Source organism: Artemia sp. Qi Xiang Cuo, chromosome 19, assembly GCF_049724085.1.
Source record: "Artemia sp. Qi Xiang Cuo chromosome 19, ASM4972408v1, whole genome shotgun sequence".
NCBI classification, from domain to species: domain Eukaryota; kingdom Metazoa; phylum Arthropoda; class Branchiopoda; order Anostraca; family Artemiidae; genus Artemia; species Artemia sp. Qi Xiang Cuo.
The window spans coordinates 25,007,299-25,030,874 of NC_142812.1; the positions used below are offsets into that span (position 1 = coordinate 25,007,299).

Consider the following 23,576-nt stretch of genomic DNA (forward strand, 5'->3'; position numbering starts at 1 on the left):
GATATGATGTGGACATTGAGGTGTGTACGTATGTAAAATCTAAGTTTTTGCACTTGAGGTTAAGCTCGTCTCTAAAAACAACAAGCAACAACATAGAACATAAAGACCTTAATAAGAGTGGTTCATTCAAGTCGCAATTCAAGTCGCCAACTTATATACATTGAAGGCTTAAGGATCTAATACGGTTAATACACTGGCCGAGCTTATCACTAGAATAAGTAAAAGCACGCTCCGAACGCTCATCATGGCAATTTGTAGGCAAATATACATTAATGAAAACACAGCCCTCAATACGAATAGCCAGAAAATTATTACTGACTTTAAATACACTAGATCTTAGAGTCGAAAGAAAAAAAGTGGCAATACCGCCGGAGGGTCCCCCTTTTATACTTAGCTGCTTTGCTGAAACAGAATAAACCGATACTGAACTATTAAAACTAAGAATACTTTTTCTGCGGCTTGTGACAAAGTGTTCTTGAAAATAGACAACATCATTTTGCTCAAAAACAACATCTAAGAACGGAATTTGATTTGCGAATGAGCCATCAATGTTCCACGATAAATATTTTACTGTAGAAGCTTCAGATGTCATTTCTTTTGTGGATTATTGTTTCAGGGACATTTTACATTGTAACACGTGTGACTGCCGATTTTGTATTCAACGCAGAATTTCGGCTGTCTGCATGGCTCATCTTACATAGAACGATGCTCACTTTAGGCGCATCTAGAGCATAGGGTTTCAGCCGTACACTGGGAAGCTAAGTGACCGATTTTGTGATAATTATAGCATCGTCTTGGCAAGAACTTAAACGGATCAGAAGGTAGATACTCGTAGCCGATAATCACCGAAATACTTAGAAATTGTTGGAGCTCTCTAAAAGTTTCAAAATACACTTTGCAAGAATGGTATTTTCCGTACTGTTCAGTCTTCGTACTATTCAGGATTATATTTTTTTGTCCTTCACAGTTTATATCCTCATGGACATTTCGAAGCACAGCTATGTGCAGGGGTTCTTGAACAGCAATTTTGAGCTCCGGCTTGGAAGATTTCACTTTCTCAGGAATTTTCGCTGCTGCAGCTCTCCACCTGACCACAAGTTTCCATTCGTTTGCAGATTTGCGAAGTTCACTAATGTAATTTGTATTTTCACAGAAACTGTCTATTAAAGCTTTCCGGTCATTTGGGCCATTGAGCTCCTTGGGGGATTTTTCAAAACAACAGAATAGGTGGAGTTTCTGGGCTTGGACGTTTCAGGGGCACTACGACTGCTTGTGAAAATACTGGTTTGCTGGAGTAGTCTGGGTCGCTACAAAACTATCAAGCTTCCGAGAGATTACATTTACTTTGGCAGTAACTGTGGCATTCACCGCATATCCGATAACCGGAACCGAGAAGGGGTTAAAGAAGACAAATTTCGGCAGGCTCACATTATTTTTCGCAGCTGAAACTAGAATTTTTCACATTTCAATGATATTGTCTTCATCTTTAGAGTAAGTCACAAGACAATTCGTAATATTCAACTCAGTGTGAGAGATTCGCTTAGCCTTTATAACATCTTCATGTGTATAGAAAGCAACCCACGCATTTACGATACACTTCAATTTTATTCCGTCTGCAAGTGCTCTCGTGACACAATTCAGTAACGGATTCAAAATGATTTTTTCACTTTCAGCCATCGTAGGTTCAAGCGTAATTAAATCTCAATGTAAAGTCACAAAACAATGACTTACCCGCAAGGGGAGCTTTTTTAGTCCCCCCCCACTTTCCAATTAACACCTTCTAATTATCCAAATGAACTAATTCAATCCAAATGAAATAGTACAAATAGTTCAATCACATAGCCTGACAGACAATATAGCCAAAAACTGGGTTTTTCAAGAGATAATCCTCTCAGAAAATAAAAGGTGTTAACTGCATGAAAGCTTTTGCATGATATATATATTTAACTGGATGATATATATATATATATATATATATATATATATATATATATATATATATATATATATATATATATATATATATATATATATATATATATATATATATATATATATATAGTGTGTGTGTGTGTGGTGTGTGTGTGTGTGTATTTCTTGTTTGTGTCGTCTCTACACAACAATTAGTTTTCTTTTGGCGCATTTCTTTATCTATAGGGGCTACTTTTTTGAATATCCTTTGACTGGCAAAATGAAATTCATCCATGCATGGGCCAAAAATAAAAATAAGTTACCTTCACAAGTGTAAACATCCACCGGTTCAAATCCTGTATTGCACTGACATCTATTGTCATTTCCACAGACCATATTTTTGCCTTCACATTCACCTGTAAAATTAGTAAACTAAATTATAGTCAATGCAGTCAATTTAAGTTTATTCTGACTTCAAGAGATTGCTTATGTGAATTGATCCTTTATTTTACTAGGAAAGGTCGGGTAAGTTATTCGAAATTTTCGGTATTAATTTAAACTCAGTGTAACTATTTTCTAATCGAATTATACGGACATCAGGTAATTCCTAAAATACCAGATACAGAAAACCGATATACATATATGAAAAAACTCAGATAACGAATTCTTAAGCATCTGGAACATATTAATAGATTCTGAGGCTAAGTTTTAACATATTTAAAAACAGAGACTTACTTCGGCAGTCAGATTTTCCGTTGACCCCCCCCCCCCCCGAAAAAAAAACAACCTCGTGTCGGCAAATATTCTGTTTCTTTGTTTCTTGTTGAATTCCAGGTTCTGGTACCCGAGTCGGACCTAAATTTAATATAAACTCGGATCTACCGTCAGTATAGCAGCTTGCTAATTTTGGAACCCTCTGAAAACCAATAAATAAAATATACGACATGATTATATCTATAATTAATCACCAAAAATTTTCCCCCTATTTTCTTCTATCTATGCTACCTTCTTCCGCGTTCCTACTCAAAGTTCCTACTCAAAGACAACTAATGATGCAACTGATACCCTGGGTACACAATGGTACTATCATGTTGTATAACACTTTATCAACGTCCTCGAGGACCAAAAGTAGACATCGGCCTACCTGATCTTAGATACCTTTAAAATATTAGGGTATCGAAATTCGCCAGCTGCTACCTTGACTATAGATCTAAAGAGGCTGACAAGGAGATTGATTTTAGTTTTACCATATTCGCTTCTGTTTCGGGCCAGAGTTAAAATATTTGCTTCTTCGGGCGACAAAATTTGGCTTAAAATCAAGTAAAACTTCGTGTTTACGGACTGGTAAAAGTTGATTCTGGTATTCTTTTTAGAGAAACATTCAGAGGAATCTATGCGAGAAATTTCGTTTTCAACTAGACATATAATCCAGAATTCACACTGCGTTGTTGGTTGGTTGTTTTTGCTCAACGAAATTTATCTCGGTAAAATTTCGCGCGACAAAATTTAACACGGTAAAATTTCGCTCGACAAAATTTATGTTGATAAGATCTCAATCAATACTCAACAAAATTATCGTCTTCGGTTAGAAATTGGATAAAAAAGACAGAAAGCTGTGATAAGGAAGAATTTGATTTTCGTTTAATATTCGTTTGATTTGATTCCAAGTTGGCCGATCTGGGCCAATTTTCTCTGAATGTTTCTCCATGTTCAGCTTTCAGAGGCAACGCTGCAGCGTTGCCTATAGTAAAGGCCATACGGCTCCAATGTTTTATTATTATTATTTTTTTCCCCAGAGGCACTTCATACGGAAGGGGTCGTCGTAGAAGCTTCAAAGAGGGCTCATTCGATTGGAAATCGAGAGTTCTAGTGCCCTTTTTAATAGTCGAAAATGATTGGAGGGCAACTAGCCCCCCCACGCCCATCATTCCCCAAACACATCCAATCAAAATTCTGAGATAGTCATTGTGTTCAGTGTAGTTGATTTCCATATAGAAAATATATTTTTGAGGAGGACACTCCCCCACAACCCTCAGGGCAAGAGTTTTAAGTTATGCCCTGGGGGTATCTAAGGTTTTTATAGAAGGCGTTGTTGTAGAAACTTCAAAAAAAGCTCATTCAACTGTAAATTCAAAGAGATTGTGCCCTTTTTAATAGGCGAATATGATTGGAGGGCAACTAGCCCCCCCCTCGCATGCCCATCATTCCCCCAAACACATCCAATTAAAATTTTGAGATAGTCATTTTGTTCAGCGTAGTTGATTTCCAGATAAAAATGTGTTTTTGAGGAGGACACTTCCCCACAACCCTTAGGGCAAGGGTTTTAAGTTATGCCCTGGGGGCATATAAGGTTTTTAGAGAAGGCATTGTCTTAGAAACTTCAAAAAAGGCTCATTCGATCGGAAATTCAAAGGGCTAGAGTCCTTTTTAATAGTCGAAAGTGATTGGAGGGTAACTAGCCCCCCCTTAAAGTCATACGGCTCAAATGTTTTATTATTATTATTTTTTTTCCCAGAGGCACTTCATATAGAAGGGGTCGTCGTAGAAACTTCAAAGGGGGCTCATTCGATTGGAACTCGAGAGTTCTAGTGCCCTTTTTAATAGTCAAAAATGATTGGAGGGTAACTAGCCCCCCCCCCCAACACCCGTCATTCCCCCAAACACATCCAATCAAAATTATGAGATAGCCATTTTGTTCATCGTAGTTGATTTCCAGATAGAAAATGTATTTTGAGGAGGACACTCCCCCACAATCCTTAGGGCAAGGGTTTTAAGTTATGCCCTGGGGGCATATAAGGTTTTTACAGAAGGTTTTGTCGTAGAAACTTCAAAAAAGGCTCATTCGATTAGAAATTCATAGGGCCAGTGCCCTGTTTAATAGTCGAAAGTGATCGGAGGGCAACTAGCCCCCCCACGCCCATCATTCTCCCAAACACATCCAATCAAAATTTTAGGATAGCCATTTTGTTCAGCGTAGTTGATTTCCAGATAGAAAATATGTTTTTGAGGAGGACAATTCCCCACAACCCTCAGGGCAAGGGTTTTAAGTTATGGCCTGGGGGCATATAAGGTTTTTAGAGAAGGCATTGTCGTAGAAACTTCAAAAAAGGCTCATTCGATTGGAAAATCAAAGGGATAGTGTCCTTTTTAATAGTCGAAAGTGATTGGAGGGTAACTAGCCCCCCCCCCCTTAAAGTCAAACGGCTCCAATGTTTTATTATTATTATTTTTTTCCCCAGAGGCACTTCATATGGAAGGGGTCGTCGTAGAGACTTCAAGGGGGGCTCATTCGATTGGAAATAGAGAGTTCTAGTGCCGTTTTTAATAGTCGAAAATGATTGGAGGGTAACTAGCCACCCCCCCCCCAACGCCCGTCATTCCCCCAAACACATCCAATCAAAATTATGAGATAGCCATTTTGTTCAGCGTAGTTGATTTCCAGATAGAAAATATATTTTTGAGGAGGACACTCCCCCAAAACCCTCAGGGCAAGAGTTATAAGTTATGCCCTTGGGACATATAAGGTTTTTATAGAAGGCGTTGTTGTTGAAACTTCAAAACAGGCTCATTCGACTTGAAATTCAAAGAGCTAGTGCCATTTTTAATAGTCGGAAGTGATTGGAGGGTAACTAACCCCCCCCAGGCCCATCATTCCCCAAAACACATCCAATCAAAATTTTGAGATAGCCAATTTGTTCAGCGTAGTTGATTTCAAGATAGAAGATATGTTTTTGAGAAGGACGCTCCCCCACAGCCCTCAGGGCAAGTGTTTTAAGTTATGCCATGGTAGCATATAAATTTTCTGTTGTAAGTTTTTTCGAAGAAGATTCGAGAAGGTCTCCTTTTATTGGAAATTCGATTGGCTAGTACCAATTTTAAGAGTTAACAGGGATTGAAGGGTGCCTAGCCCCCCCCCCCCTCACGCCCATCATTCCCCCAATCACATCTGATCAAAATTTTAAGATAACCATTTTGTTCAGCGTAGTTGATTTCGTGATCGAACATATGTTTTTGAGGAGGACAATTCCCCACAACCCTCAGGGCAAGGGTTTTAAGTTATGGCCTGGGGGCATATAAGGTTTTTTATAGAAGGTTTTGTCGTAAAAACTTCAAAAAAGGCTCTTTCGATTAGAAACTCAAAGGGCTAGTGCCCTTTTCAACAGTCGAAACTGATTGGAGGGTAACTAGCCCCCCCATGCCCATCATTTCCCAAACACATCCAATCAAAATGTTGAGATAGCCATTTTGTTCAGTGTAGTTGCTTTCGAGATAGAAAACATGTTTTTGAGGAGGACACTTTCCCACAACCCTCAGGGCAAGAGTTTTAAGTTATGGCCAGGGGGCATATAAGGTATTTATAGAAAGTGTTGCCATAGAAACTTCAAAACAGGTTCAGTCTATTGGAAATTCAAAGGGCTAGTACCCTTTTTAATAGTCGAAAGTGATTGGAGGGCAACTAGCCCCCCCCCCACGCCCATCATTCTCCCAAACACATCCAATCAAAATTTTAGGATAGCTATTTTGTTCAGCGTAGTTGATTTCCAGATATAAAACATGTTTTTGAGGAGGACAATCCCCCACAACCCTCAGGGCAAGGGTTTTAAGTTATGGTCTAGGGGCATATAAGGTTTTTATAGAAGGCTTTGTCGTAGAAACTTCAAAAAAGGCTCATTCGATTAGAAATTCAAAGGGGTAGTGCCCTTTTTAATAGTCGAAAGTGATTGGAGGGCAACTAGCCCACCCCCCATGCCCATCATTTCCCCAAACACATCCAATCAAAATTTTGAGATGGCCATTTTCTTCAGCGTAGTTGATTTCCAGATAGAAAATATATTTTTGAGGAGGACATTCCCCCACAACCCTCAGGGCAAGAGTTCTAAGTTATGCCCTGGGGGCATATAAGGTTTTTATAGAAGGCGTTGTCGTAGAAACTTTAAAAAAGGCTCATTCGATTGGAAATTCAAAGGGCTAGTGCCCTTTTTAATAGTCGAAAGTGACTGGAGGTCAACTAGCCCCCCCCCACGCACATCATTCCCCCAAACACCTCCAATAAGAATTTTAAGATAGGCATTTTTTCAGCGTAGTTGATTTCCTGATAGAAAATGTGTTTTTGAGGAGGACAATTCCCCACAACACACACGGCAAGGGTCCTAAGCTATGCCATGTGGTTATATAAAGTTTTTATAGAAGGCGTTGTCGTAGAAACTTCAAAAATGGCTCATTCGATTGGAAATTCAAAGGGCTAATGCCTTTTTAATAGTCGAAAGTGATTAGAGGGTAACTAGCCCCCCTCCCACGCCCATCATTCCCAAAAACACATCAAATCAAAATTTTGAGATAGCCATTTTGTTCAGCGTAGTTGACTTTCAGATAGAAAATATGTTTTTGAGGAAGAGACTCCCCCCAACCCTCAAGGCAAGGGTTTTAAGTTATACCCTGGGGGTATATAAGGTTTTTATTGAAGGCGGTGTCGTAGAAACTTCAAAAAAGGCTCATTAGATTGTAAATTGAAAGGGCTAGTCCCTTTTAATAGTCAAAAATTATTTGATGGCAAACTAGCCACTTAGTCATGCCCACCTTTTCCATGAACGCACACAATACAAATTTTCAGATAGCTATTTTATGAAATGTAGTTTTTTAAGGTCCGGAACTACTGTTTTTCAAGAAGACAAATCCTCCACAACCTTCAGGGCACGGGTTGTAAGTTATGCCCTGGGGACATATAAGGTTTTGTACAGACAACATTGTCGTATAAACTTCAGAGAGGGCTCATTTGATTAGAATTGAAAGTTCTAGTTATCTTTTTAAGCGTCAAAAGATATTGGAGGGTAACCAGGTCCCCCCCCCCTTAAAACCTATTTTCCCAAATGCATCCAATAAAAATTTTAAGATAGCTATTTTGTTAAAAATCGTTAAAAGATTATATAACAAAAACCGGTGTTGACACAACCCACCAGGGCCCAGAGGCAGGCGCTATAAGTTATGCCCTTGGGGAATATATGGTTTTTATTGAAGGGATGCTCGTCAAAAATTCAGAGAAGGCTCATTTGATTGGAAATTGAAAGTTATAGTTAAGTTTTTTCGAGTTAAAAGATATTGGAGGGCAACTAGCCCTGCCCCCCAGCCCCTTTTCCCTAAATGCATCCAATAAAAATTTTGAGATAGGCCTTAAGTTAAAAATTTCTCAAGTCAGATAAAAAATTCAGGTGTTGTCACAACCCCCCAGGGCCCGGAGGCAGGCGTCGTAAGTTAAGCCCTGGGGCATATATTGTTCGCATGAAAGGGATGCTCGTATAAACTTCAGAGAAGGTTCATTTGATTGGATATTGAAATCCAGCCCTTTTAAGCGTCAAAAGTGATCAGACCGCAACTGACCCTTCAAGCCCTTTTCCCCCAAATACATCTGATCAAAAATTTGAGGTTGCTATTTAGTTAAAAATAGTTCAAAGATCGTATAACAAAACTCCTTTACGTATGGCCATTTCATTAAAAATAGTCCAAATGTCAGATACGAAAAACTCCTGTGTCGAACCCCCCCCCCCCCCCCAGGGCCGGGGCATGCGTTGTAAGTATTGCTCTGGGGACATATATGGTTTTTATGGAAGGTATACTCGTATAAACTTCAGAGAGGGTTCTTTTGAATGGAAATTAAAAGATGTAGTTCATTTTCTCAGAATGAAAAAAGATCGGAGGGCAACTAGCCCCTACCGCCCTCCATGCCTTTGGGCTTATCGGATGGATAAACCAATCGGATAAGAATTTCAGATGACCATTTTGTTAAAAATAGTCCACCATCAGCCATTAAAACTCCGGGGTCGACACAAACTCCCAGGGCCAAGGGACGGGCGTTGTAAGTTATACTCTAGGGATTTATATGGTTTTTATAGAAGGGATACTCAGGGCTCATTTGATTCAAAATAGAAAGTTCTAGTTCACTTTTAAAGAGTCAAAAGAGACCGAAGCTTAATCTAGTCCCCCCACGCCCTTTTTCCCCAAACCCATCCGATAAAAAATTTTGAAATAGCAATTTTGCTTTAAATAGTTCAAACATCACATAATAGATACTCCGAGGTTGACACAAACCCATTTTTTCATTTTGTTTAATACTGTTACTTTGATATAAGTTTTGATACTTTGATGAATATTTGATTTTTTTTTTAAAGTTTGATTTTGAAATGAGAAATTTTTTAAAACTTGACAGTCTTTGCAAGCAAAAACGAACAAAAATTAATTAAAAAAATAATTTCCGAAAAAATAAGTTATTCAAAGAAAAGTGAAGTCTCTTTTAAACTTAAACTCAGCAGTTACAAATATCTTTTACAATTGAACCTCATAACGACCAGAAATTACTAATTCAGAATAAATGAAACCCAACAATAAAAGAAATTAAATAAACAATCAGAGCAAAAACATACAACAAGTAATGATACAAATGAATTAATAGATCTTAAAGTGAGTAATGCTTATATTGAATATGAAAATCAAGCTTAAGACGGAAAAAATATTTTCCTACTGAAGTACAAATGAAACTTAAAACGAACTGAAATTAAATAAACAATCAATGCAAACAAACATACAATAGATATTAATGTAAATTAATAAATAAATCTTAAAACAAATGAAACTTAAATTCAATATGCAAATTTAGCTTGAAACAAACAAGAATCACTACAAACAAGAGTTTGGGTATGACCTCATTCTCTCACTGTGAGAGTGTAAAACCTACTGCGTCATTGGTACTTTACTGAAATTCCTCTTTGTTTTGAACAATCTTGGAAAATATAATGAGCATCCTATTGAACATTTGATTTGTGAAGACAAAAATCGTTTAAAGACCAATAAGATCAAGAATTTGTTTCACTGTAACTGTGTTTTTATTTTCAATGCTTTAAGAACTGGAAAAGAAAGTATTTGTAATATAATCCGTTTTCAGTTAAGCGCTTTTTATTTTTACAGTTTATTGGTTTTTATTTACAGTTAGGAACGGAGGCAGTATTCAAACACTTGTTTGTAGGGAAACTATATTCGTCTTTAACAACTTTACAAAGAGCTAATAAATTAAAATGAATATTTGATGTATAATGATATTAATTGCTGAAAGCTCATCAGTTCAAAATGTTACTATAATTTTAATGTTTATTTTCAGAGATAAGTACAAAAGAAAATATTTCTCACAAAATTGGTTTTCACTAAAGCGCCAATGACGCAGTAGAAAAAAAAAATCCAACTAAACTATGCAAGGTAGAAACACTGAATTCTTAGAAGCAATCTTGGAACCATGAAATTAATTGTAAGCAACAAAAATAAACGAAAAAAAAAAATCACGAAAATCAAACTGAGCAAATTTTGACGCTGAATAACCTCATACTTGGGCTGAAGGTTAAACACTACCTTAGTAAAGCATGGGCACTGGCAAGGGGGGCAGGGGGGCCATGGCCTCACCTGGAAAATTGGGACTATAAAGTAATAATAAGGAAATTAAAGGAAAGAGAGCAGAATAGGGGACAACCCTGGACAAAATTCTTGTTGCCCCATTGTTGGCTGCCTGCCGATAAATTTTTACCCATGATAAAGAAAATATAAGTTCTAATTACTAACTAAGTAACCCCTAACCTGTTTTCCACAAACATTTTTTCTATATGATTGGAGCAAAAAAATTCAAATTCTTCATTATAATGAAGGGTAAGTAAATAACGATCCTTGTCAATAACGAAAGTATAAGAGCCTAAGTACTTATGACATTAAGTCAAAGAATCAGCTTTTTATGGCGATCTTAAATATGTATTTGTTTATTAGTAATCAGTGCAGCAATTAGAACACAAGAAAGTTCATATAATTATAGAAAACACAAGTAAAACAACTTAATAAGGGGCAATTTCGGTAAGAATATGCCGTCAACTTTTGCTTGCATTGCGAGAGTACACATCAGCTGATATATGACACCACTATAATCAGAAATGTTTCCCCTGAACGGAATGCTGGGAATTTCTGTATTTTCCCTATGAACGGATACGCTTTTTGTGTTTTATTATCATTTTATTTCCAGAAGTGACTGTATTTATCTAGTTGTCACTTTGGAAAAGATATAATTTTATACCGGCTATGGTATTCAAAATAAATTAAAAATATTGAATTTAATATTTTTATTTGATTTTGTTAATCTTAGTTTTAATGTTTTACTTTGAACAAACTACTTTAATGATGCGTTGCTTTTTAAAAAACACTGAGTCTACAAGCATTACATATTTTGGTGTTTGATAGCCAAGTTCAGAACCGTCGATATTGTTAAAAAATATCCGTCCAACGCTTCGGCATTGCTCAACAGAATCGAATGCTTGGAGTTTATATCTTAGTTGTTTTTTTTTTTAAGTAGGCTATTGTTTTGTGTATTTTTTGTAATTACTTACTTTTTTAATTTTTATGTACTTTTACTTTAAATGACATACTTTTTCCATTGCCTTTAGAAATTTGTTTGTCACTAAGCTTCATTAAATAAAGAAAAAAAAAAGTTTTTTCAACTGAAAGTAAGGAGCAACATTAAAACGGAAAACGAACATAAATTATTACGAATATTGAGGGGGGGTCGTCCCCCTCCTCAACACCTCACTCTTCACGCTGCAGTTTTTCGGCACTTTAAAAATGTTACTTATTGTTCTAATTAAACGACCCTTGTGTTTCAGGAGTTGTTTTTAAAGAATTGGGACAAAATTTTAATTTTAGCGTAAAGAACGAGATGTTAAGTAGGGGGCAACCCTGCTCATATACGTAATAATTTATGTTCGTTTTAAGTTTTAATGTTGTTAATTACTTTCAGTTGAAAGAACTTTAATTTCGTATCGTTTTTTAAACAACGCAAGGATACCTGGCTCCCCTTCCATGGAAAAATCCCCCTCCCCACAGATACATCCTCTGGACAATTCAATCCTGGCGAAAAATTACCCCGGACAATTACCCTTAACAGATCCACGCGTAAAACTGAATCGGTAAAGAGAGAGCGAGACATATAAGGAAATTTCGTATATGAATTCTGGTAAATTCACCCAGTGTAAAATTTGATCTGAAAATTTCACCCCCTTGAAACCATCCTCTCCATTGGAAATTCGTCCAGCAGAAAATTCGTCCTCCCCTGCCCACCCGAAAAATGTAAGCTTACTTCCCAATAACAAATAAAAGAATGGGCGAATTATGTAACTTGAAAACCTTTTCTCATGGGCTATAGGGGGTCATTTTATCACCAAATATATAGTTATTGGGATTTTCAACTATGCTGAACAAAAAAGCTATCTCAAAATTTTGATCGGACGATTTTGGGAAAAAAGGGGCGTGGGATGGGGCCTAGTTGCCCTCCAATTTTTTTGGTCACATAGAAAGGGCACTAGAACTTTCATTTCTGTTAGAATGAGCCGTCTCCCGACGTTCTAAGCCTACTGAGTTGATATGATCAACCTGGGAAAAAAAACAAATAAACATGCATTCGTGATTTTTCTTCTATTAAAAATTACAAAATTCCGCATTTTTGCATATATGAGCTTGAAACATCTACAGTAGGGTTCTTTGATAAGCTGAATCTGATGGTGTGATTTTCAATAAAATTACTTGCATTTCAAGGGGTTCTTTCCCCCTTTTTTCGAAAATCAGACGAATTTTCTCAGGCTCTCAGCTTTTGATGAGTAAGACTAAACTTGATGAAACTAATATATTTGGAATCAGCATAATGAGCCAATTCTTTTGATATATCTTTTGGTATCAAAATTCCGTTTTTTAGAGTTTTGGCTACTATTGAGCCAGGTTGCTCCTTACTTACAGTTCGTTACCACGAACTGTTTGATTACCCATCAAAATACAAACAGAGATCACTGAAATATTGGTCTTTTTTCTCCGTTACCAAAAGTATTGTATTCATAAAACTTTATAGTTTCACGATATGTAAATAAACAAATAGAAAAGGTTTTTCAACTAAAGTAAGGAGCAAGTTTAAAACTTAAAACAAATATAAATTATTCTGTATATAAGAGGGGACTGCCCCTTTCTCGACACCTTGCTCATTAAAAAAAGTTTTTTAGTGGTTCGAAATTTTTTTTTTCCAATTGCAAATTTTCTTTACAAATTTGGAAAAAAGCCAAACTTCAAAATAAAGAATAAGGAGCTAAGGAGGAGACAGACCCTTCATACAAAGAATAATCTGTTCAAATAAAAGCTTCTTTTTATTTACTTTCTGACTGTTTTCCAAACCATACCCAGGGCTAACCAACATGGGCGCCCATAAGCTGAATTCCAGGGGGGGGCAAACTTCGTCTAATTGCTACTTTTAAAGCTATATAATAGAAATCTCAGAACAAAAATATAAAAATAAGGCAGCATCATTCATCCAGGGGGAGCAAAAGCCCCCCCCTGCCCCCCCATATGAGCGCCCATGCTAACCAAGATATTATTTGAGGTACCGATCCCTTAAATCCCTGGTCAATTGCTTTTGAAATGTGTAAATCAATAATTGTAGATTGATTAGTACCATCCTAATTTTAAATTTGCAATTTCAATTTTGGATAAACTTTAAACATATTTAAAATTGGCTATGAATAGTAATTTTGGTGACAAGCCCTTGTTAATATTACTACTAAGGAATTTTGGTTGGATGAAAAGGAGTATTATTGTTTGTATGGATGGAAATTCTGTGAGACTTTTGATCTTCTACATAACTGAAGCCATCGCAACCTCTACAAAAGGATTTCCTTATCGATAAATACATTGCATATATATTTTTTTTAATACATTGAAGTAATTCATATAAATAGAAAAAGAAAAATATTCCCATTTAAAATTGCTGAAAACTAAGTTCCTTTTGATCTTCTACATAACTGAAACCATCACGACCTCTACAATAGGATTTTCTTATCGATAAATATATTACATATATTTTTTTTAAACATTCAAGTACTTCATATAAATAGAAGAAGAATAATATTACCATTTAAAATTGCTGAAAACTAAGTTCCTAGCAATATTTGCAACCCCAAAGAAATTTCATGGCGGCGCTGATGACGACCTGCCTTGCCTTTTCCACCTCTGTGCTGGTAGATACGGGAATGTAACAATTAGTTATATAGAGAAACTTTTCAATTAATTCCTACTCCCCACTCCCTCGTTTAACATTTATCTGAAGCATCATGGAGAGTAAGCAGTTTGTCCATTAAAATACACTTTTTTTAGAAATCTACCCTGCCCCCACCTACACAGTAACTCAACCCCGCCCCCCGTATTATAGCTGATACGCAATCACGTATCACCAAACTTAACCTAATTTCATTACAAATAGAGTGAATCAACTTGGTTGAATCCAGTGCTACCACCGTATGGCATTACTTCTTCTGCAACTGGGAAGCCTAAAATATAGTTATTGATACTTTCAAATCAATTAGCTTCTCAGGATTTTAAATTGATTGCAAATTCGTCCTCTTCGGGGTAAAGTTGTAGTTTGGTGTTCTAAACCACCTAAACTGTCACGCAACCACCACCGCTATTTTGGCGTCTGTCCCCTCCCCCTGAAAAAATTTCTGTCGATGCCCTTGTAGCAAAGCGAGAACACACTCATAAAGGCTGAAGACCAGAACGGCCCCGAGTGATTTAAGGATTATTTGCAAGAGATAAAGGCATGAGCTACCGACCGTGTCGAGCGAAGTAAGTGAAGTAATACGGCTAAAAGCTGGTTCTATGGCTTGGTTTGCCCCGGGTACCGTGGCTAGGGAAAGCTCTATGGCCTAGATATTTTTGAGGTAAGTGCGGTAGTTGTTGCAAGTTCCCGTAAGAGTTTTTGGGGCTGGGAGAGTCCATTTTGCTCCCAAAGTCAACAGCCTGAGGAAAGACCCTGTTGGAGAGAATCAGATCCTACATCAACCTAGTAAAGCGGAAAGAACCTAAAGCTAACACCATTTGATATCTTAAGAAATATAGACAGTTGCAGTCTAGAAATTTAAGCAGGACCTGAAGATTTGGCCAGTACCTTTGTAAAAAGTAGATTTTTAGGCACAACTATCCAGACTTTCCGGAGATACTTTTAGAATAATCTAGGTAAGGCCATTTTTTTCCCCTACAGGGGCGGATGAATTCTTTTTTTTCCCCCAGTTGCATTTTTCATCCTTGCGGTCCTGTATTCAATTCAACTTTCGACCATCTGGGGGGCAAGTTTTTTTGGAAACTACGGCGTATATTAGCTTACTTAATAGCCGCTCATATATAGCCGTGTCGTAACTATTGCTTCTTATAACCGTGTCTGATATATCTGTATTATCCTTTCTTGTGTGGGCTCTTCCCTGTTTTTACATGTCCCACTTAAAAAAAAAAGAAGAAGCAGCAACTTACCTTTACCATAAATGTTGCAAAAATGTGACAAGGATTGTGTGGCACTGCTGTTACTCTGTAAAACAAAAGCACAGTTAATGAGCGTAAACTTTGAGAGAAAAATCGAGGCTTCAACAAATGCAATACAAAAACCACAAAAACTTGTGCACCGGCTTTGTGCTGAAAACTGTTCAATATAGTATCCAATTCCGTTTTACAATTTAACAGAGTGTTTTAGATTTTTATTTTTAGGGGAAATAATTTACAAAATTTTTCAGAGATCTGGCCTTTCTTTCTAAGCTTAGCTTAACAGACGTTATCCTCCAAGACATCTTTCTACTAAAATATTGACAACAAACTAAAAGCAAGATTAGAATCTTCTAGTATATTTCGTAAATTATAGCGGCAGGATTTTTTCGAACAGGGTAGACTTGGTGCTAAAATTGCGCGTAGAATTTGTCTTATCCTCAAATATTCCGGATAGAGCAGCCCGGGCATCAGGCTTTCAGGGCTGTTAACAATGATTGCCAACTATTTTTGTTAGCTCGTGGAAATAGAAGTATTGGGTAATTGAGATGGAAAATAAAAAACACAAGCTTGGAAATAATTAGCATAGTCTACTATGCTAGCCTATCTTTGAAGACATGTATAGAAAACAAACAGCAGAATTTGCTAACCGCAATATATTTGAGCAGTCATGAACTCTCTATTAATGGTTACAGCGTATAAACTAGTCATCCTTCTTGTTGCATTATCAGGTTTTGAAACAAATTCTGGAAAAAATTTTCATTTTTTGAGTTGTTATAGAGATTACCTAACAATAGTCGTCATTCAATCGTTCTATAGACAATTGTCAGCTAACAATTTTGATAGAAATTGCATTTCAACGAGAAAAAAAATATTAGTAAACATTGTTAGCAAATAACTCTAACAAATTGAATTCAGACTCGAATCCACCAAACAAAATTCTGACGACTTCATTTCATGCCCACCAAAATCAGTATTTAATAAATTCTAAAAATCAGCTAGATTTTTTTGTCTTAAATCTTTTTGGTTACTACCTAGGCTGGGAAGCCCCGTATGAATGTTCACACATGCAGATCGAAAAATTTTGGTTGAAAAAAGGTGAATTGTACCCCCCCCCCTTTTCTACTAAAAACGTGTCATTAAAAAATGAGCAATGTGGATAATAAAGGGCCTTGTAGGTTATGTCATCCTCGGAGGAATCTATATTCGACATTTCGATTATTCTGAAAAACTTACTGGTGCGCTTGCAACTTAGCCCCTATTTGGTTCAACCCAATTAAGTCAACCCGCGTCCAACTCAATCCTTGTTTGACTTCACCCCATTTTAACTCAACACCGTTCAGCTAAACTCCATTCAAATCAACCCCGTGCCACTCAACCCCCCGCGAAATCAAGCCCCATAAACCTCAGCCCTCATTCAACCCAGCCCCTGTTTAACTCAACCCTATTAGGTAAACTTGCTGTGGTTGACTACACTTAAAGGGAACACGTTAATATAATAAAGTAGTACCATTAGATCCCTTATTCTATGCTCTTTCCAAATACCATGGTTGCTTTTCAGACAATAACCCCCCCCCCCCCGGATGGTCCCATATATAGCCTTTATAATACATTTCTCCGTTGATTTTCTTCTTGTCAGAAGTTATATCTTCTTTTTTTGGCCGGTCTTTTTACATTCTTGACCGGGTGAAAAGCTTTTCGCCAAAATATTTCATTACGGTTGGAAATTGTAATAAATACAATTGATTTCAATTAAATTTAACTGAATGTAACCTAACCTATTCTAGGGGTTGAATTGAATGAGGGTTGAAATAAACAGGAGTTGAGTTAAACGGGGATTCAGTTAAGCGAGTGTTGAGCTGAATGGGGGTTGAGTTGAAAACGGGTTCATTAGGTCTATTGTTCATTCTCATAATACAATGGGTAGAGTTGAATTCTATGTACCTAGAGGTATTTCTTCCCGTTCATGTTTTTCTGTTTTTTATAGAGGTACACGGAAATGGAACAGTGATATTGTGATATTGTGATACTAGTGATATTGAGATTATTTGAAACCCCAATATACTTAGAAAAACCATTAAGGAACTGTTTTTTGCTGAATATGAGTTTTGATTGATTTATTTATTTATTAAATAAAAAAAACAAGTTTTTTTTAACTGAAAGTAAGGAACAAAATTAAAACTTAAAATGAACAGAAATTATTCCGTATATGAAAGGGGCTGTCCCCTCCTCAACGCCCCGCTCTGTACGCTAAAGTGTTTTATTGTTTTATAAAGTAGAGTTGTGAGAAAAAGTCAAACTTTAGCGTAAGGAGCGGGGCGTTGAGGAGGGGACAGCCCCCTTCCTATACGGAATAATTTCAGTTCGTTTTGAGTTTTAATGTCACTCCTTACTTTAAGTTCAAAAACTTGCTTTTTTTTAAATTTGGCTCACCGTGCAAGAATAATTAAAACCAAATTTGCATATTAATTTTACCTTTTTTGGCTAAATGGCTTTCTCAAAATTATTTGGTATATGAAAGGGGCTGTCCCCTCAGCACCTCGCTCTTTACGCTAAAGTTTTCTATTGTGTTAAAAAGTAGAGTCGTAAGAAACAGTCAAACTTTAGAGTCATTACTATACCTAAATTAAATCGGAAGATTTGGAGAGTCAAATACCCAACTTGTCCCTCCAATCATACACACTTCAATTCCATGTAAGATCCCGGTTTTTGATAAGGTGCGAAATGTCGACCTTATAAATATGTCTGTGAAGAGTAAATCAGTTGTATAACTTGGGAATCTTGACCCTGGCACTGCGTAGATCATGTCCACCCGAAAACACATTCTGAGTGAAACGGCTATCTAAAAATTTCGATCCGATTCCATTGGAGGTTAAGGGGGACGAAAAAGGGGCATGTAAAAAAAGGATAATTGCCCTGAAATCACTTTAGACCCTTAAAAAACCCTAAACTGATGGTAAATTTAGGATTGTCTAATGTTTTAGCTAGGTATAATGGGGATAGCTACAATTTTCTAGTAGGAAGCTGGACTTAGTTAGGATGAAACAGAAAAATCAACGAATTTGTTGCATAGAATTATCAAGCCTACGTTTAGCCTTTACATTCCCGACATTTTTGTAGTCGATGTAGTTTAAACCTTCCTCGAGATACTTGTTCTTCTCAAATCGCTATTTTGTCAGTTTTTGAACTTTAGATTGCATATTATGTAGTATATACCAAGAGGTTGGATGTTGAAGAATACAACAACAACTCGACTGTACTCTGCCAAAAACCTAGCATTTGTATTTTCGCTAAAATTGAAAAACAATGATATTTTTCATTTTTAGAACCGGAGAAGTAGACGAACATACAGAATATCGTCGACCGATTTTCCTTCCTGTCTTTGTCGCTCAGTTCATTTACTAAGCGTTGATACCAGGTTTTATAATTATAGTGTGTTTGTACCAGTTTCTGACTGGAAAACCGGTTAGACCTGTTTTACCCGCATAGATCCTAGGTCGTATTTCAGAAAGCAAAGCAGTAAGAAAAATTTGATTGCGCTATTTGACCAGCCATGTCAAGATTATGGGTGGTCCGTCCATAGCTCGAAATCAAATTTTTGTGTAGATACTAGGTTGTGGCCACGGACATCCGAACTAATTCTCTATATTTGTTTCCTCTGCATATTAAATTATTTTACAAACATACAACGTCTGAAGACAGTCACTCTACAAATATTAATATTTAATAGAGACTTACATCGTAAAGAGACTTCAGCGAAAAGATTAATCCCCTGGCCCTTGAAAACTGCCATGAAATTTTTCATGGCAGATTAAGTTAGCAAGCCCTAAGATGGTTTGGGCACCTGCTATGGATGCCTCCGGCAGCTCCAGCTTGAATTACGTATGACTTCGATCCCACAACGTATGGTTGGTCGCGCCAGAGGGGCACCCCTCGGACAAGGTGGATGGACAGCCTAAGGAAGACCCTAAGAACGACTGACATTCCCGCTGATGAGGCCGCCGTAATATAGCAGATCGGTCCACCTGGAGAAGTAAAGTTGGGGCGCTCTCTACGCCGCCTGCCATGCGGCAAGAGTCTTAAGTAAATCAAGGGGGCCAATGCTCCTTACCCTGCCGTACTTTGGTCTAGCTATAAGTACTTTCAAAACTGTTGTCAAACGCCCTCAACTCAAGATGGAGATTAGGGCAAATTAGCTTAGTATTTTTTTTTTTTTTTTGATTTTAGCCTTTTGCTTTATGGAGTCACCTGTAGAAACCAGACAACACGCAGCTACGCAGCAATTTTTCTTGTCAGCTACAACTACCCTCCCACCTGGGTACACCCTCTGCCTGAAATCCAACATAGTAAATAATCTTCTCAACTTTCCTTTTTTCAGTATCGACTGTGTTTTGCTATGGAAGTTTTTGCTTTCTCTACCTCTTCTCTTTTCATATTACTTTTGTTTTCTATTCATTTGCTTTTCTCATTAGGCTACGTATTCTACCTCCTTGTTTTTCCTCCTCATTTTCAAATTTGTTGAAATTCTTTGAGTTGAGGAGGAATCCTTGGACGAAATTTGGTATTAATTACTACCGCAGTATTCTAGTTTGGTGGCTCCATAGAAGGAAACATATTACTAAAGTAAGAGTCGAATTATTAGTTTCCCTTACGTATGCTCTTTCAGAATATCATATTTCGAGTTTCTGACAATGTATCCCCCCTCTAATGGACCGAAATATATCACTAAAATATAAAAAACTAAAAGAAAACGCGCTATTAATGCACAATTACGACTCTTGAGAAGGACACATTTTAAGAAAACAATTCTTACTTCATAATATGCAGAAAAATTGTAGTTAGCACATTTTAAAGCCACTTCCACTACGCTTTATCCACAATCTCCTTAATTTGCAAATATACAGCTTAAATCATATATTCCCATGTGTCACTCTTGTTTCAACTAATACCGGTAAATTGAATCAACGCTGATGAAATAAAGAAACGGGAAAACACATGTGAAATATATAATTTGGGTTATATATTTGCAATTTGGGGGGGGGGGAGTACAGTGGAAGCGACCTTAAACTGTACTAACCGCAATTTTTCTGCATATTATGAAGTAAGAATTGTTTTCTTAAAATGTGTCCTTCTCAACAGCCGCTACTGTGCATTAATACCAAAAACACTAAAAGAATGAAATGCTTACTTTATAATTCGCGCCCTATGTCAGATTACCACGTTTCCTTCCTTTTTTATCCACATTTTTAAATTTTAGATTAGATTTAATCAACAATTCCATTGTGATCACTCAGAGGAGACTGTGTTTCATCGAGCCAAGACTGAAGCTACGCGTTATACGACGTATCACGAGATACAAAGGACTATCAGTTCCCCAAATAAATATTTTCTATGGGTCCACAGAGGGGGGGGCATTTTCAGAATTATAATATTTGGAAAGAGCATAAAACAAGGAATCAAAAGGTGCTACTTTTACTTTATTAATATGTTTCCTTTAGTGGAAAAGGCAAACTAGAATGGTTCCGATAGCTTATTGCCAAATAAATTACCATGAAGACATGTGAAAGATGGATGGTTTCAGGCCCACCCTCTCTAATAACTCTAGATCTATTTTACAATTTTCCCTAAATTTCTTAGATTTAGAAACAGATTGGGCAACCTGTTTGCTTTTTCAAAACAAGTCCCCCTCCCAAATAAGTTTTTTGTACGTGCCTGGTACTAATCCTGAATGATTGAACCAAGAGAAATTAAACAACAAAAAGAAATTTAACTATACCATTAGCGAGAATATTATCATCAATAGAGTCATACTTGGCATCATCCTGCAGACAACAAGATGTAAAAACAGCCTAATCCACCGTGAATCAGCTTATGACTGATCTGAGACACATATTTTCGGGGCTATAAATAATAGAGGTGAACAAGGTTAACGGTACAAACAAGGCATAATAGTAATAATGTCTTTTTCATTATTTGATCGTGAATTTTAACACTGATAAGTTATATTAATAGGTTAATGGTAATATCCTGACACTTATTTCACTGAATAACGTAATTTTTCTTGGAAAATCCATGACATAATCAAAGGCGTGGCTACCGATTTTGGAATATTTCTTGTTTGTTAGGGTAAATATCGTGGTAGAACGGGAAGTATATCCCCCCCCTAGGTTTCACTCATAAAGCTACAATGAAAAGGGACAATTCTTAAAATGTAGGACATATTCTAAAGTTTTTCCCTAGTCTGCCCCAACACAAAATTCTTGAATAGCCCAAGCCCAACCAGCCTCGCTCTTGAAGAGAAATCTAAACGGCAGATCCAACGTCAGTATTTACTCTCTGGGAAGCAAGTTGTTCTTTTCCCTAGTAACACCGCACGGAAGGCGAAATCGCAGAAACATGGAGGAGGACTCATTTAATTGGAAATTGAAAGGTTTGGTGCTCTTATTAAAGGTGTAGTATGATTAAAGCAACCAGTGCCTCTCTCATACCTTCTTTTGCTACCAGATCTCCCTAACTTCTCAAGATATTCAATTAGATCTTATAGATAGCAATTTTGTTCAAAAAATAGTCAAAAGAGTAGAAGGGGAGGTTCTACTCCCAGGACTCACCCCTGCTGCCACCTATAACTTTTTTTACATAGTTTAATGAGGACAGGGTCAATGACCTCTTTCTCAATGGTCTCTTTCTCCAGGTGTGTTTTTGGCACGCTCTCAGCGAATGTTATGATCCAGAAATAGTATTTGTTGTTGTTTCTGAGGCAAATGTCAAGGTCAATGTCGTTGTTGTTGTTGTAAGTGCACGCCCTCAGCGAATGTTATGATCCAGAAATAGTATTTGTTGTTGTTACTCTAGGCAAATGTTATGAGTTTCCAGAAATTTGGAACACCTGTGCTGTCGACCTCAATTCCCCTATCGTGAATCAATAATTCCTCTTAAAAACAACAAATTAATTCCCCTTTCTTGACAGATCAATCAACCAATGACATCATCTGTCAGACTTTAAAAATTTTCACCTAGAAACGATTCTCCAGGAATAGATCCAAGTCATTAATGTCATTGCCTCGGAAACAGTTCTACTGGTCGAACTCCAAAAGATATTAATAAACATTGCCATGGAAACAATTCTCCAAGAAACATCTTAGCGATGAATTGTTTTAGTGCGGAAATCAACTTTCTTATTAATTTGAAATGCCTCAGGGCAGAGATGCCAATAACAAAAGGAACACGCTGAAATTACGTTTAGGGATTATTTGGGCGAAACCGTTTTAGACATTTTAGGGAAATATTTCGGCGAAACAGTTAGAGACATTTTAAAAGAAGATTTTAGGAAAGGTTTTAGAAGAGAATTTGAGTGTGGTTGTTATAATACACAAGTTCCATTTGAACAGTGTTGTGAGGTCCTCTACCCCAAGCCCAAAGGGTTCCAATCCCCCTACCCAACCTCGAAGGAAGCCCCCGGTACTCAAAGGTCCCCCCAAGCTCCCAAAGAGCCCCAGTCCCCCCAACGCCCTCCTCAGACCCCCAAAGGCCCACCCCAGGTCCTCAAAAGACCCCCGGATCCCCCAAGGGCCCCCCCGACCCCAAAGGCCCACCCCCCGATCCGCAAAGGTCCCCCGGGCGCGAGAAGCGCCGTGGGGCAGGAATGCGCCGCATGGGGATGCGCCGCAGGGGGATGCGCCGCGGGTCGGGGGAAGCGCCGCAGGGATGCGCCGCAGGGATGCGCCACAGGGATGCGCCATAGGGGTGCCCCGCTTTTTGTTAGAGTTCTAGTTTACTTTAATTTTAGTTAAGAGTTTAATTCAGTTAGAGTTCTAGTTTAGTTTCAGTTAAGATTTTAGAGTTTTTAGCTTAGAGTTTTTGTTGAAGCTTTAGTTTATTTTAGTTATAGCTAAGAGTTTATAGTTTTAGATTAGAGTTTTTGTTAGAGTTCTAGTTTAGTTTAGTTTTAGTTTATAGTTTATAGTTTTAGCTTAGATTATTATCTTAAAGTTTTTTTTATAGTTGAATTTTATTTTAGTTTTAGTTAAGAGATTAGAATTTTTAGCTTAAAGTATTAGCTTAGATTTTTTTTTGAAGTTCAAGTTTAGTTTTAGTTAATAGTTTAGAGTTTTAGCTTAGAGTCTTAGCTTAGAGTTTTGTTAGAGTTCTAGTTTATTTTAATTCTATTTTAGAGTTTAGAGTTTTAGTTTAGTCTTAGCTTAGAGTTTTTTTTGTTAGAGTTCTAGTTTAGTTTAATTTTAGTTAAGAGTTTGATTTTTTTACCTTTGAGTTTCAGTTAGAGTTTTAGTTTAGTTTTAGTTAAG

The 23,576-nt window shown here is 37.1% G+C and overlaps 1 protein-coding gene across 4 annotated transcripts in view; it reads right to left on the reverse strand.

Annotated features, from left to right (window-relative positions):
• The window catches only part of LOC148940646 (uncharacterized), a 72,548-nt gene extending 51,417 nt beyond the window's left edge, over window positions 1-21,131 (reverse strand). For 3 of the 4 annotated variants that reach the window (XM_089104834.1, XM_089104836.1, XM_089104833.1), the window contains exons 1-3: window positions 21,050-21,131; window positions 15,268-15,322; window positions 2,235-2,327 (exon numbers count right to left, since the gene is read on the reverse strand). In XM_089104834.1, the coding sequence (XP_088960960.1) occupies window positions 2,235-2,327; window positions 15,268-15,322; window positions 21,050-21,094 (193 nt within the window). In that variant the 5' untranslated portion in view covers window positions 21,095-21,131. The remainder of the gene's footprint in view (window positions 1-2,234; window positions 2,328-15,267; window positions 15,323-21,049) is intronic. The other variant, XM_089104835.1, reaches the window with a different exon arrangement.
• Between the last annotated feature and the right edge of the window lie 2,445 nt (window positions 21,132-23,576).